Source organism: Haliaeetus albicilla, chromosome 13 (genome assembly GCF_947461875.1).
Source record: "Haliaeetus albicilla chromosome 13, bHalAlb1.1, whole genome shotgun sequence".
Classification (NCBI taxonomy): domain Eukaryota; kingdom Metazoa; phylum Chordata; class Aves; order Accipitriformes; family Accipitridae; genus Haliaeetus; species Haliaeetus albicilla.
The window spans coordinates 1,089,822-1,104,841 of NC_091495.1; the positions used below are offsets into that span (position 1 = coordinate 1,089,822).

At 51.1% G+C, this 15,020-nt stretch overlaps 1 protein-coding gene across 3 annotated transcripts in view; it reads right to left on the reverse strand.

Moving 5' to 3' along the window:
• Positions 1-15,020, reverse strand: part of LOC104322384 (phosphofurin acidic cluster sorting protein 1-like) — a 77,508-nt gene that overhangs the window by 12,949 nt on the left and 49,539 nt on the right. For all 3 annotated transcript variants that reach the window (XM_069799829.1, XM_069799828.1, XM_069799827.1), the window contains exons 2-6: positions 8,867-8,954; positions 1,671-1,760; positions 1,173-1,298; positions 820-982; positions 571-662 (exon numbers count right to left, since the gene is read on the reverse strand). In XM_069799829.1, coding sequence (XP_069655930.1) covers positions 571-662; positions 820-982; positions 1,173-1,298; positions 1,671-1,760; positions 8,867-8,954 — 559 coding nt within the window. The remainder of the gene's footprint in view (positions 1-570; positions 663-819; positions 983-1,172; positions 1,299-1,670; positions 1,761-8,866; positions 8,955-15,020) is intronic.

Here is a 15,020-nt window from a genome sequence, read left to right on the forward strand (position 1 = left end):
GATGCGTTAACCCTGCATGATGGGACAGGCAATGTGGAGGACCCTGAACAGGGGTTTGTCCCTGTGCTTGATCAGCATGCTACAAGTCTTTTTTGGCCTTGAGTGTAGGCACCACAACAAGAGGACAGCAAACAGCAGTGGCACAGCTCATCACAGGGCTGGGATGGGTCTGCCACCTCTAACTATTTTCAGACCCAGACTGTACTTCTTCCTAAAAATCTCTGTTCTCTCTCTGAGAAAGGGCAACCTCTGGCCTGTTATCACAGGGACATGGGAGAGAATCGTGGTGCAAGATGGAGGGGGGTCAGCAGGGGTTTTATGCTGCAGACCAGACAGCCCCAAGAACAGGTGGGTGAGACCTATGGCTCTCCAAAGTCCCTTGCCCCACCATGGACTTGATAGCAGTCCACAGTTCTTCCTGCTGTCAGGTATTGTAGCTCTCTGCCCTCTGAAACCATGACAAATGTTTATAAGGGAGATGAGAGAGCTCAGGGTGATCAAAACCCTCAACCCCTGACTGGCCCCAGAAATGGGACCAGGACATAAGCCACTTTGCCAGGCCTCCCTTACCTGACCCTGCACAGCATCATCGCTGGCTTCCTGCTCTGAGGAGAAGCTGTCATCCTCTTCTTCAGAGTAGTTATCAATGTCTGGGGAGCGATCTGAAAGCAGACAGTGCAGATGCCACAGCTAAGCATGACACCTGTCACAGCCCCAGTGAAATGATTGGTATTGCTGGCAGGCACTTGGGGACGCTCTCCGTTACCCATGTCCTGTCCCAAATGCTTGCCTTCAAGTCTGTGATGAGCACTAACACACCTGAAGCTTTGATTTTAGGACCTGAGGGGACGCTCCCATCCTCATGGTCAATGGGCTGACTGGACAAAGAGTAGATGCTGATTTCAGCCACTCGGATGTTCACATCCTTCATGTTGCTGTGGAGGCCCAGAAGCTGCCCGCCATCCGTCGGGTGCTGCATCACCTAGACAGACAGACAAGCCCCCTGCCAGGATGACACAATGGCAGCTGGCAGCCCACCCCCTCTGTCTTACAGCTAGCCAACAAGACAGAGCACTCACAGCACCGAGCGCCAGCCAGCCAGCCCAGCTCCCTTCCCAGCGCTGGCACAGGGAGGCCGTGCAAAGCTCCCCTCTATTCCCAGCACCCTGTACCTCGGCCATGTTAATGATGCCCACTGCAAGGGTCTTGTAGCCCAGGATCGTGCGGTTCTTGTATCTCTTCCTCCGTTGCAGCATGATCTGTAGTTTGTTGCCATCTCTCTTGAGGAAGTGTGGGTACTGGGGAAGGGAAGCACAGGAAAGATAGCAGCATGAGGGCAGGGCTTAGCATGACACACAGGTAGAAAACTCTTCCTCAGCGCTGATGTACAGCAAGACCTGACCTGCTGAGCTTTGAGGTGCCCCTCAAAGCCCACCTGCACACCACATCATCCTCCAAATCCCCATGCCCAGCAAAACAACCCCCTGGAGCAATGGAGCAGCCAGCCAGCAGTAGGATTCTGTGCTGTTATGATCTGAGCATGGGCAACCACAAGAGGCCCCTCCTCAGAGGCTACCCCCTTCACACTGAGCTCCCAAAGCCGTGCTTGCAGAGAAATGCCAGATGAGGGGAGCACCAGGGAGCCCAGGGGACCAGGCAACACAAGGTACCTGCAGTGAGAAGGTCAGCTCCAGCTCGGTCTCCATCAGGCCACCAGGCGGGAGGACGTATTCATTTGATCTCAGGACTCGCTTTGAACCCTACAACAAGATTGGTAGATGCACACAGCTAAGCTGGAGCAGCTTGGCCACAGACTCCACTTGCATCACACACACAAGTCAATGGTGTTGACAGTCCACAAGTAAAAAGCCGGTGCCTTGACTCTGTTCTGTTCCACCTCGCAGAACCACCTTACACACGCCAATCAATGCTTCGCAAAAGCCTGCAGTTTCTCCTGAGTTTCCAAAAGCCCCTTCTCCTTGCCCACCTGCCAGGGAGCACTTGGTCCTCCAAAACCTGCTCTGCTCAATCTGGCTCCTTGCACCTGAAGCCCACCAGATGTTGTGGAGGGGGACACTGCTAGACCCAGAGGGAGCCATGCATACAGCACCAGCAGGGGAAGGAAAGGGTCGCGACACGCTGCCTAGCCAGGGAAGGGACAGGTCCTGGAGCACATCTCTGCCACCCAGCAGACAGACCCAGTGCAGACCCCTGCCCAGGCACAGCTGGTAAGATGGCTCTGCTGGGACCAAGGCAGGATGTCTCAGGGGAACAGGGATCCCCCCACTTGCCTAGCTTGTGTCTCAGAAAACTCCTCCTTGTCTTTTCCTTGGGCAGCAGTCCTTATCTCTCCACATATACAAATGTTTTTTTGCCCCAGGAGGACAGTAAGAGAGGCACTCTAACCACGTGCCCACTCCAACTCTTTCCTTTACTTCTGTCCTATCTTTAATATCTCTATGGCTTGGCTGCTGACAGAAACACTGAATGACTTCAGGGATGAAAAAAGCTGTCTGCATGCACCAGGCTCTCTCGGTCACAGGGTGGCACAACGCACAGACCTCCCAAAAGGCCCATGCCCTCTAGCTGTGTCCCTGCAGGGCTGTGGGACCAGCTCCAAGCATAAAATAGCCCATGATGGTTCCTCACTCTCTCCTGCCTCCCTGTGAATGGGCCAGCAAGCTGAGACATTGATTCAGGGAGGCAACAGGATAGGCCAGTACAGCTGTTCTTGCAAATCAGTTACCATTGCTTTTGTGAGCCCTCCTTAATTTAAACTGTGGAGTAGCAAGCAGATGGGTCAAAGCTAACCAAATAGGCACAGCAGTTAAAAGGAACTAGGTCCCACCTCATATATGTTGCCCCTTCCTTCCCAGGACCTCACTGCATCCCCACATGCTTCCCAGCTTGATCCTGACAGATGCCTTGGCCAGCAGGATCCTAAGCTGGCCATGGCCAGAGACCCTTCGGCAACTTAGGCAAATCCTAGATTTGGCTGATGTTCCATGAGGTTAGAGCCCCCAGCTCTTCATCTCCACTGCAACTTGGACAGCAGCCCCAGAAGTCATGACAGGAGCATGCAGGTGGCACCGTAAAGGAGACCACAGCTACATCCCCTCTGCAATCAGAGAGAATGACAATGGGCACAGGCATGTTTCAGCACCCAGTGACCACCAAGGAAGCTTGCTGACGGGAACTTCAGCAGGGTCCAGCAAGCCTGGACGGCACTGATATAAGGCCTTTCTTGGACCTCTTGCATGCTGGTGTTACCCATGCTAGCAAGGAAAAAAACCAAACAACCTATAGAAGGGAGGCAAGAAAGGCCTCCATGTTTTGCAATGGTGCAGCATGACAGTTCTCACTGACACCGACCAAAGACAAGCTCTAGTGAAACAGTCTTCAGTTTTCAAGAGGCCAAGTCTGAGCTGTCTGCAACATTGATCCCAGCGACTGTGCTGGGAGTGAGGCTTTCCTGTGAAACCTTTTCCTAAAACTGAAAAGAGGCAGTGGAGCTCATCCCCTTCACCATCTGTGAGCTTTCCTGGCCAAGAATGCACTGACTCTTCCTTCCTGAACTCTTCTTTAATAAGAGATGATAGGTGGTCACTACGACAGTGACCATTTACTTTAGCACATTTACCATTTGCTGTTTGTTGCAGAGAGATTATCCACCAAAGATTCGTTCTTTCATCAAAATACACATACTGCTGCAATTATTCCTCCTGAAGATGCTATTTCTGGGGACAGAGTTACAGCAAAGGAAAAGGTGAGGACAGCCTGGGTGGTGCGTCCAGCGAGTGAAGGTTTCATAAACATTGCTGTCCTGTGTGTTACTGTCATTTACCACTATGGAAGTTACACACCCAGCTCCAACGCTAGGCATTGGCCCTCAGTGAAATGCCGGTGCACATCCACGTGGCATTGCAAGGACTGCGACAAAGGCTGGCTCATTATCGCAACACAAGCAGAAGGGAGCAGCAGCAGTGCTCAGAGACCCCTAAACAGCAGCACTTTTTAGGTCCGGGCCAGTTCTTTATGGTGCAATGACCTGGCTGAGCTCAAGCCCTAGGAGATACCTGGCCTGTGGGGTCACATGAAAGGAGAAAGATCATAATGTCTAAGCTCACAGGACCAGCTCCCAGGGCATCATGGAGCATAGCACTTCGGACATGGAGTAGAAAAAGGGCTAGGCAAATGTGTGAGGTACAGGCCTCTCAGCAAGGCAAAGCCACTACCTAAAGCTCAAGTTCAGCCTGCAAGGTACACTAGGCTTCATGAAATGGATGGCACTCACATATCCAGTAGGAAACACTAAATCACCTTCAGGAGCAAACCACAACCCAGCAGAAACTAGCATTGCTCCAATGAAACAGATTAGAAACTAGCATCTGGGGGCTACTACCTGCCTATCAGCAACAGGGTGTTAAGAACAATTTGGGATTTCCAGTAAGGTCAACACAAACTTCATGAAGTTCAATAAAGGCAAAAGCAAAGTCCGTCCCTAGGACATCCCACAACTTTGCTGCCTGGGAAGAACCCCAGACAGCAGGACAAGCTCTGCAGAAAGGGCCAGGGGGGATTCTGGGGGACGTCAAGGTAACCCTACATCGGCAGCATGCCCTGTTGCAGCAATGACACCAATCTTGGCCTCAGCAAATGTGCAGGCAGAGAAAAGGGATTCCTCCCCTCTGTTCAGCACTGGTGACACCACAACGGGATTCCAGAGGCCAGTTTGGGCTCCCCAGTACAAGACAGACATTGACAAAGTGCAGCAAGTCCAGCAGAAGACATCAGGATAGTCAGGGGCTGGAGCACAGGACATACAAGGAGAGGCCAAGTAAGCTGGGTTTGTTCAGCTGGTAAAAGAGTGGGCGAAGGGGTACTTAATAGCTGCCTACAGACACTTAGCAGAAGGGTGCAGAGAAGACAGAAGTGAATTCCTCTCAGAGGTGCACAGGGACAGAGTGAGAGGCAAGGGGGATGAGCTGGAACATGGGAAATTACCATTAGATGTTGGGGTTTTCTTTTTTTTTCTCTATGAGTACAGTCAAACCTTGGGACAGGACACAGAAAGACCAACGATTCTCCATCCCTTGACAAACTCAAACCTCAGCTGGACATGGCCTTGAGCACTTGATGTAGCTCAGCTATTCTGCAATTCGAGTAATATCAGGCAAGACCAATTTCTCAGCGGAACAGTTGAGTATCACCATCAGTACTACAGGAAAACTTAACATCAGACTGTTACAGTGAAGATCATGACAAAGACTGTCAAGGAAGTGAAAAGCAATAGGGAGAGCTTGTGGTCACAGATCTTCACTAGCTAACAGACTGAAAATATACAGGAGCTTTCACTACTATACACAGGCACATGACGTCCAGGTCTGGTTTGCAAGGTACAATCCCCAATTTCAGGTATAAATCTGTCCTGATGGGTCTTGTTTAAAACACAGGGTTGAGGCTAGAAGAGCATACTAAACCTGGAAAAGGAGAGAGAACTAACATAGTATGGGAGACCAGACCAAGGCAGACAGCAAAGCACTACCCAGAATTCAAGCTAAACGTGCACTTGGGAGAGAATAGCCCATTAAATATCATCAGCAAATTTAGTTATTTAGGGGGTAGCTGGGATTACTCAGGCAGGAGTGGAAAATCCTACAAGTGGTTGCAAAAAAATTAGAAACAAAGCATGAGCGAGGTGTAGACAGAAAACTCTGCATGTACTTTCCATGCATAGCAAGAAGGACCAAAAAATCCGAGTTCCTGCAGGGAGCAGGGCCAGGGCAGGCCTGGCAGAGGCAAACGAGCTTCTCAGCCTGGCCTCTTCTGTAGCACACGTTCTGGTTTGCTATGTAGGGGCTGCCAGCATCATCCCTCTACAGCAGCACCAAGGGTCGAACCTGAGTCACCAGCCACATTCTGCAAGCAGCTGCAGGAGGATCTGCACCCCTCCCACAGCACCTGTCACAGAAGCTGAAAGTTCTGGGAGTGCTGGGGCTTGTTTTCTTCTTTCTTTGATTGTTTCCTCTATTCACAGCTCAAGAGTGGGTGTTTCTGAATTATAGTAAGTCTCTCTGCTGAGAGGGAGCACCATGCTTCCCTTCACACCATAATCAGTTACAATGCCAAGACAGATAGCTGCACCTTTACGGAGCTGAGCCAGGCACAACTGAATCTCTTAATACCATGCTGAACAATATACAGAAGGAAATGCTCTATGACATTTCCAGTCTGTTAAAGCAAATAATGAGGGATAAGGGTTTAAAAACCATTCAAGTGATACAAGTTCCCTTTTTCACAGTAGTTCAGACTTTATCTCACTGGAAGCCACTGAACGTTAAATATTCAAATCACCTCTGGGAAATGGGTATGTTCTGTAGACATAGAAAACTCCCTTATTCCTCTGACAGCAGTCAAAGGTTCAGATGAAGGAGCAGGTAACAGCTCATGCCACACTCGGAAGCTGCCTTTTAAGACCAGAAGGGCACGATCACTGTGAGGAGGAGATCAGATATTCTAGACAGGCTTACACTATCCTTTGGGTCACGTACATTCATTGAGCAGAGTGTGTCCAGCACTGGGGCTGTTGTCTTAGTGCCAGCCCCACTCAGGCAGGATCAGAGCTCTGTATCCATGCAACCTGCCTTTCAGAGCAGCAACTTCCTGACAGGCAACTTCCTTAACCCAACAGAGCTACTACTGAAAAGAAAATATAGCTCCCCTTTCTACTAGTCCCCAGCTGCCCCCTTGGGAACTTGCAGGTCCTCCACAAATTACATGCATCAGCTGTTTCCATCCAAAAGATGGAGATGGCAACACTCACTGAGCAGCCTTCAAACAGCTTCTTGCTAGCGTGACTCATCTGTTACCTAGGAGAGGAGCAGGAGGGATAGATCCATCTGAGGCCATTCTGTAGGCAGGCTGCGCTGAAGCTGCCTACAGCTTCCATCTGCCTTCCAGGAAGGCTCAGCAGTCCCAGACCCTGCCTTTCACCAGGCAGGTGAAAGCAGCCTGGGGACGCACACAAATCCACCCCACTCCCACAGTGAGTGTCAAGCCACAGGGTAATGTGGGCAGAAGCATTCTCCTCCAGTTTCCTTCAGCTTCGCAGGTAGCCTACACCAGCATGCAGCCACGGGTATGTGGCCACTCAGAGAGGAAGTGACCATGTTTAAATTAAGACCCTGAATGCAGCCTCCATTCCCTGGCAGGGAAAGGAGGGAGCACTGCAGTGTAGAGCCTCTGTGGCCTCAAATAGTCACTGCTGAGGTCTGTTAATTTCTTTTGCCAACAGGGTGCAAGGCTGGCGTGTGGCAGGGATGGAGGTGATCTGTCTTAAAGAGCTGGAGTCCCACTGTGCAGCCTCTTTCAGTCTCACATTTGTAGTGCATGAGAGAAGGGGCAGTTGAGGACATACATGCTCAGCACATGGCAGTCCCAGCATAAGGGGGGGCTGCACAGGAGCCCAAGGTTCCCCAGTCCAGAGAAGCACAGACATCTTGGGCCGGCAGTGCAGGATAGAAAAGGAATGAGGGACCAGCCTAGCCCTCCCCACCATGTGGGACCCACAGCCCCCAGCTTGCTCCCAGCCCTCCAGTCCCATGTTGTTGGCACCTGTGGCCCAGCCTTGACTGCTGCCGCAATTTGAGGGGCCAGGCAGCTCGCTCCTGCCCAGGTTGTTCCCTTGCTAAGGCCTCCACCAAAGGAGCACAGGTCTCAGGGGTTTCGGGGCTGAAAGCCCAGTGCTTTCAGCTCTCCTGAATGGCACCATACACACAGGCCAGCAAAGTGGGACACTGACTAATAGTGTGTGGAGGACAGCATCCTCCTGCTGTCCTCACTCGAGTCCCTGGGTTTCACACATTTCGCTTTCAGTTCCTTCTGTGCAAGTGAATCAGGTCTGCCATGAAGGCAAACCCCAGCTCCCAGAGCTCCACTAATACTGCAGCTTCCAGCACTAATCCAGGATTTAGATCCTAATGTGTACAGCACAAAGAGCTCTGTGGGAGTGCAAAGCTGCTGAGCTCCCGCCCCACTGTGCTTTCAATGGGATCAGCAGCTTTTCTGCTAGCTGACAAGAACGAAAGAAGGACACCAGCATCCTAGCTGGGTTGGGGGAGCTGTGGTGAGGACAGTATACTCAAGAGGCATCTTGCTTCCATGGTGTCCTTTGGCAAGTGGAAAGGATGTGCCTGCACCCACAGGGACCCATCTCTTCACGACCAGCTGCAGAGAGGGAGGGAGGAGGATCACACATACCAGGATGGCGGCAAATTCCCTCTCCCCTTGGTGACAAAGATCCTCTCCCCTCCCCTCTGCCTGGTTCAGAGTAGAGGCACCAGGCCTAGCAGGGATGCACAGAGAAAGGGAGGGGACAGCAGAGGCAGCAGTGAGATCACACAGGGTGCAAATGTCAGCAGAAGTCATGCACAGAACCACTGATCCCTTGCACGCTTCCCTTCCCACCCTTCACTCCCCACGGCGGGGATCTGGATGGAGGGCACTGCCAGAAACCACCCAGCACTGAGCCTGTCTAAGGGGTCAGGAATGGTGGGGTAGGGGATGCCAAACTCTGAACAGCAGCTCAAGAGGAGGGCCTTGGCTGAGGCAGGCAGGGAAGCAAGACGCACTCTGTCCCAGTACAGAGGCCTAACCAAATTCATCCCTGATACAAACCAGCGCCAGGCAGCTTGCTGCTGTCCCTGGGGCATCATTCCCACCTGCCTGAGAGCCAAAGTCTCCCTAGGGGCTAACGAAGACGGAAGCAAGAGGTTGGCACAAGGCAAGGGACATGCAGACCAGCACTTCACAGAGGGCACAAGGATGGGCTTGCTACCATCAGGCAGCAGGAAGGAGAGAAGCCTACCTGAATCTTCACAGCGATAAGCACAGAGCTCAGCTCTTTGTCCAGCTCTTTCAGCACCGTGAGTTTCTTCAGGCGCAGACTGCAGAGCCTGTAAGACAGAGAGAATGGGACACATTCAGGCACCACCATCCCTGGGGCCCTGCCACATGGTACCCGGTGCTCGGAAGGCAGCCTGGATGCTTGGCCCAGCCGCAGGCACACGCTTGGCCGAGGAACACTGGCATTCACGCGCCACCAAGACAGCCCATTGGGGAAAAAAGGAAAGAAGGAAAATTAACAGAGCTAAAGCAGGCTTAAGGGATTAGCATGCAACAGGAAGTCCAACAGCAGGCCATGTGGTAAAGAGATCCCTTCCCAAGTAGAGCTGTTGCCAGCTCTGCTTAAACCTACCTTGGCCACAGTGCTGTTTATTTATAAACCAAAGCACTTAAATCCACTCTTATCCTGGACTTAGTTAAGGCAAATGTTCCCATGCAGACATCACAACTCAGCTCTTCTTTCGCACAGTACCACACAGAGCTGACTTGGGAAGCTGGGAGGCAGCAGCCCCGCAGGAAGCCTCATAGAGCAGAGCCACCCTGACAACCTCACATCCTGGGGACTCAGTCTGGTAAGTGGCACTTCCAGGAAAAACCCATGAAGGAGCCTGAGGCTGAGCGAGAAGAGCTACTTTTGCTGCTAGAAGCATTAGTCAGTGCCTGTGAGACAGCCAGCCACCCCGACCTCCTGCCTAGAAGCCTGCAGCAGGACTCCCATGGAGACTACTTGCAAGGAACTATGTGTCAGGGAGCCCAGGCCAGACACGTTTTTACAAGCAACACTGGCACTCTCATGTTTTGCAAGCTAGCCTCTGTGCTCCACGCTCAATGTCTGCATTGCTGCAGCCAGTGGTACCCAGGACTTTTGTAGATACCAGTGTGCTGTACCTGAGATTTAGGCCACCCTTCCTGAAGAACAGATGGGCTACTATCAAATACCTTTCTGTCTGACACACTGTGCTCTGAGGGCCAAATCTATTCCTCCTTGCCTTTTTTTTTTTTGAAGGGAAAAAAACCCTGCTCTTGCTATGCTAACATACAGCAACAGTGTAGAACAGCCCAGAGGTGGAATGATCCTGGAAAGGGAAAGACAGCCAGCCATATTGCAGGACAGGTTTAGCGCTTAGCAAGCATGCACCTCCTACTATGCCCCTGCCCTCCCTGCTAAAATTATTTTAGCTTGTGCACAAGGTTTGCTGGACTGTGACTGCAACCCTGCTGCTCTGTCCTTTGTGTTTGGATAGCAGGGCATGGTGGAGACCAGAAGTCAGGAAGCTGGGAGCGCAGGCAAGCTCTGTCCGCCTCTTTGCCAGATGGCCTGGATTCCTTTAGCCAAAGCCCAGGGCTGCAGCCCCCTAAGCCCTCGTACCCTGTGCACCCCAGCACTGCAAGCAGTGATCCCATCTCTGTCCACCCTTCCCCTCTGAGCCTCCGCTTGTAGGAAGGGAGGAAATCTTATCATCTAGGGCAGGCTTCTTGCTCCCCAGAAATACTTAGGCAAGGTGAGGAGTGAGCTGTGGGGAATGTGGCCAAAGACAAAGAGGCCACCTCTAGGGCAGGGAGGGCAGGACTGAGTGCTAGCCAGAAAGATGGGGTACAGCAACTACACCAGATGTACTAAGGAAAAGCTTGCAAAGAGGCTAAGCTTAGCTAACACCATCACTAACCAGTGCTAACTTTGAGTGTCCCTAGTCCCTAGACAAGCCACAGAGAAGAATGAGGCTTGAATGTATATGGCAAGGACAGAACATCTACTCAAATTTTCCATACAGCACTGATCTAGTCATGATAGTTACCTGAATGGAAAAGTTATCTCCAAAAGATTAAAACTTCCGTAAGGCTATTCAGTCTTAATCTGAGGATATTGAAAGATTATAATTCTACCTGGCAGTTGTTCTCACTGTAAAAACATGCTCCTTATCCAAACTAATCCACTCATTAGCTCTTCATGCTCCCCTCTGAGGCACTCAGGAGTCCTGTCATTACCTGGTATTTTTCCTCAGGGAAGACTAAGTGCATACTGATCAGCTCTGCCCACTTGGGCAGCTCTTTTATCTCTGATAAGGCACTTCAAAGCTTGTTTCTTCTCTTTCTATCCCTCTCCAGTTTTCAAGATCTCTTTTACACAGTGGGAGACCCTGTATTCTGCCCCTGGTCCTTCCCATACCACATGTAGGAAGGTGGTTACCCCCTTCCACCCTCTGCTCTTCACCCCCTGCAGCACTCAGAAGATCTCACTAGCTCAGGTATAGCTTGTACCCTGCAACTCCAACCCCTTCTCAAAACAGTGCTTTCTAAAATACCACTATCCTTCCCACATTGATTAGCACACTTGTTCGGGAGTCTAAACATACTTACTTGCAGCACAAGAGCACACAATTTTTAAAAGGGTGCTCCCCAGCAGCTTGGCTGTCCCTGATTACCCTCTTTTGATCTGTTACTTAACCAATCCCTGCATCACCCAGATTTGTGTCACTGCTGGGTGTTTAGCGCCAGTACTGGACAGCAGTGGGTCTCACACTAATCCCTGCAGATCTCTATAGGACAGGATCGATCCACAGTGATCAAAACGGTACACCTCTCTGAACACTTCAGCCAAATCCCACAACAACTACCCCATGGTCTTGTCCAGAACTGATCACTCTGCGATCCCCCCAAGTCACTGAACTTTTTGGTAGATAAGTTATAAATCTGGATCTACTTGCTCATATAATTAAAAAGAATAAGTAGGAACTGCTCTTGAGCTGTGGAATTACCTCAAGGACTTCCTCTATACCGAGTTGTGGTGAACATGACCGTGTAACACTCTGAAAGCAACAGTGACTGACAGCAGTGAGGAAAATGAGCTCCAACAGGACAGTCTGACAGCATGCTGCAACTCCAGTACTCCTACACTCCACTACTGGTCATTTACTGGTGAGATGTACTCACCATTTCCTGGTATTATCTTCAAAAATGCTGCCTTCTTTCCATCACTAACTGGGATGGTCAGTCAGCCAAAAATTCCCTTTCCTGGTCATGGCTTTTTAAACATGCAACAAAATAAAGCAGCTCCTACTTTTCACTCATTCTGCTCTTCCTCCTTATTCAACCTGGTACCAAGCAGGACCACACACCCCACCACTGCTGCTGGCTGAGGAGGTACATTGAGCAGGCATGGTACATTTTTTCTGCTGGCACCCTGGGCTGTTCAGTGCTTGGCTTACTGACCACTGGTGAGTGACAGCTCATTCTCTGAGCAGGATTATTTTCCTGAACATTTGCACTGATTTCTTCAAGTGGCAGCAGCCAGGTTCCCTGGCTTTTGCCTGTAGCTCCCATGCCACCCACAAATGTTGGAGCACATCCACCTTTCCAAGCACTGGCCCTCCACGCACCCTTGTCAACACCACTGCCCTTACCAGATGCACAGTCGTGGGCTAAACCTTCAATAGCAGCCGTTTAGCAGCTCCTCAATATTTTTCCTGACTTTGACAGCTCAGGTTTGCCTTTCAAGGTGATCTCCACCTCTGAGACTGGACTTCTGGAGAGATACCAAATGTTCAGTGGGGCTCACAAGCTATGGGACACTCCTGCACCCCTGGTCAGTTGTTGTGCAGCACCTATTTCCTATAAAGCTTCCCACTAGATGGCAGAGGGCAGCCAGCCAGGACCAGACACCCCAGGCGAAGGGCATGCCGGGCAGCTCGTCCTCCAGACTGGCTAGCCACCTAGAGCAGTTTGTAAAAGCAGCTTTACCTCCTCTGCTCAGATGGGTGTCCAGCCTTACAGCTCACCTCTGATAGTGGCCAAAGCAGGTGCTAAGGGAAGAGCACACAAACGGGATGCAAGCGTTGAGATACTGCCTGGAACGCACTCTCAGCCACAGCTTTCTGAAGTCAAGATACTCCCTAGGCAGTAAGTGATGTATGCACGAGACACCACTGATGCATGCAGAGGGGAGGAGAGACCTACTCTACTTTCAGAAACCAAGTCCCTGTTGCCAGCAAACAGGAGCAATGAACTGGGACAGCAGCAGGTTCTTCATCAGGATGGGTAGGTATGCCAATTACATGCTTTAAGATGAACTGGGATGAAAGCCGATGGCAGCTTGCTTTGAGAGCTTCCCCAAGGGAAAGTGTGACAGAGAACTCAAGGCTTGCTAGCACACTCTTGCCTCTCTGCCCTCAAGCAACTGCAGCTGCTGCAGTCTGGGAAGGACAAGTAAAGCAAGCTGCACCAAAGTGGGGTAAGACAGTAGGATGCAGAGGCTAAAGGCCATGACAACACCCTCCTGGGGTCCCCAGGGAAAGAGCTAGGGCCAGGGCCATGAAATGCCTGCTGTGTATTAGGTCCCCCAGCTGAGCTACACAAGGCAGTGTGCAGCACAACAGCCCTGGTGCTGACCAGCAATCCTCCCCTTGCCATGAGAGGGGCATTTTGGTTCCCCACCACCCTGGCTGACAGCAGCTTGCTACCAATAGCAAATGTCTGCCACGCTGCTCGATCTAGAGCAGACCTCTGTTACTGCAAATTGCAGTAGGTTTGACTCATCCCAATTCCCAAGTGACCTTCCCAAAGGAAACCCCAAAGCATGAGGGACAGGAAAGACAAAACATCCCAGGTTGCTGTGTCACTTCATTTCCTGTAAAAGCATTTCACAGCTTATGGCTCTGCCTGCCTTAGGAAATCCAGACTGTTTTCTCATGTGACTATTCCTGGCCCCCTCCATCATCCCACCTCCTTCCAAGTGCCTCCAGACAGACCAAACCCAAGGCCAAAGCTCAGACATTCTAGAGGACCAGCTAACACTCATCTTCCTCCGAGGATTACAACAGCAAAGGAACGTAAAGCCCATGCTGAGAAGGGGTTCCTTCTCCCCACAGCAGCAAGTTGGCCACACTACATGGGAGGAGGACAGAGGGCAAAGACATGCTGGGAACAGCCAGTGTTGGCAGGGTATACATTACCAAGAGCAAGACGGCATCCTCAGTCAGGACAAATGGGAGGCAAAGGGAAGAAAACAGAGTCCTGCAAGTAGATACATCCACCTTTCCTTGTCTTCATGGCCGGCTGCTCGCAGCTGCCCAGAGTCCTCCTCACAGCCTTGTGTCCTAGTTAGCTCATGCCCCCTGCGATGGCCATTCAAGACAGACTGCAGCCTCTGCTCAAAGAGGCTAGTACTGGCCTTGCCAGTGCAGCACATTAGATGGGAGCTCAGCACCACTGTATTGAATTGGAGCACCTCATTTGTTCATTTTTCCTGTCCTCACAGGAGAGAAAGCCCACCCCAACAGCCCCCGCTGTTCTCAACTGACAGGCAGTCCATTCTTAACTGCATTAAACCACCATGTCACTCTGTATGTACGTTTATCAGGCATGCCCCGCTCCAATCAGCCCTTGGAAGAGTGCCTAACTCCTTAATCCCTGGGCAGATAACCTCAGAACAGCTCTGGTTTGGTCAGTGACTTGCCCTTGAGCTTGCTGCACCCAGCCGCTCTATTAAACACACTCGCAAGCAGCTTTCCCACTGCAGGGATCATACATGGATGGGTCTGCCCAGGAGCTCTGACTGCCACCCAGAGGCCTCCCGGGAATAGCCTGCTCTCCTTCACAACCTCTTAGCACTCCTCTGTGTTCAGATATATATTTCATAGTATTGCAATACCACCGGGATGGCACAGCCACCCACAACAGATGCACGGGAAAGAGCAGGTCATAACCCAAAGAGATACAACAGTTAGGACAAGGCATAGAAGACATACCAGCCTGGGTCAAAGGCACCTACAAGATAAGGAGGCTCAGAGAAAGGACAAAAACACTGACAGACCATGTGCATTTCTCAGCCAGCAGCAGTGGCTACTAGTGATCACCAGAAACAGCTATCAGAGCTGCTTGCTACCTGTGTGAAAGCAGTCAGGTGTGAAGGAAGATCAAGCACAGCCAGGTAATGGATTCACGGACAAATGGATTTTGTCTGGAGGACAGAAGATTCACTCAGCATTACAGAGGAGATGTTGGATTTATCTAGGAGAATAGCAAAATCTTTCTAAATACCTAACATGATGTGTAAAATCGTTCTCTTCCCCAGGGCTTTCAAAACTGGTATCCCATAGCTGTAGCCAAACTGTAGCCAA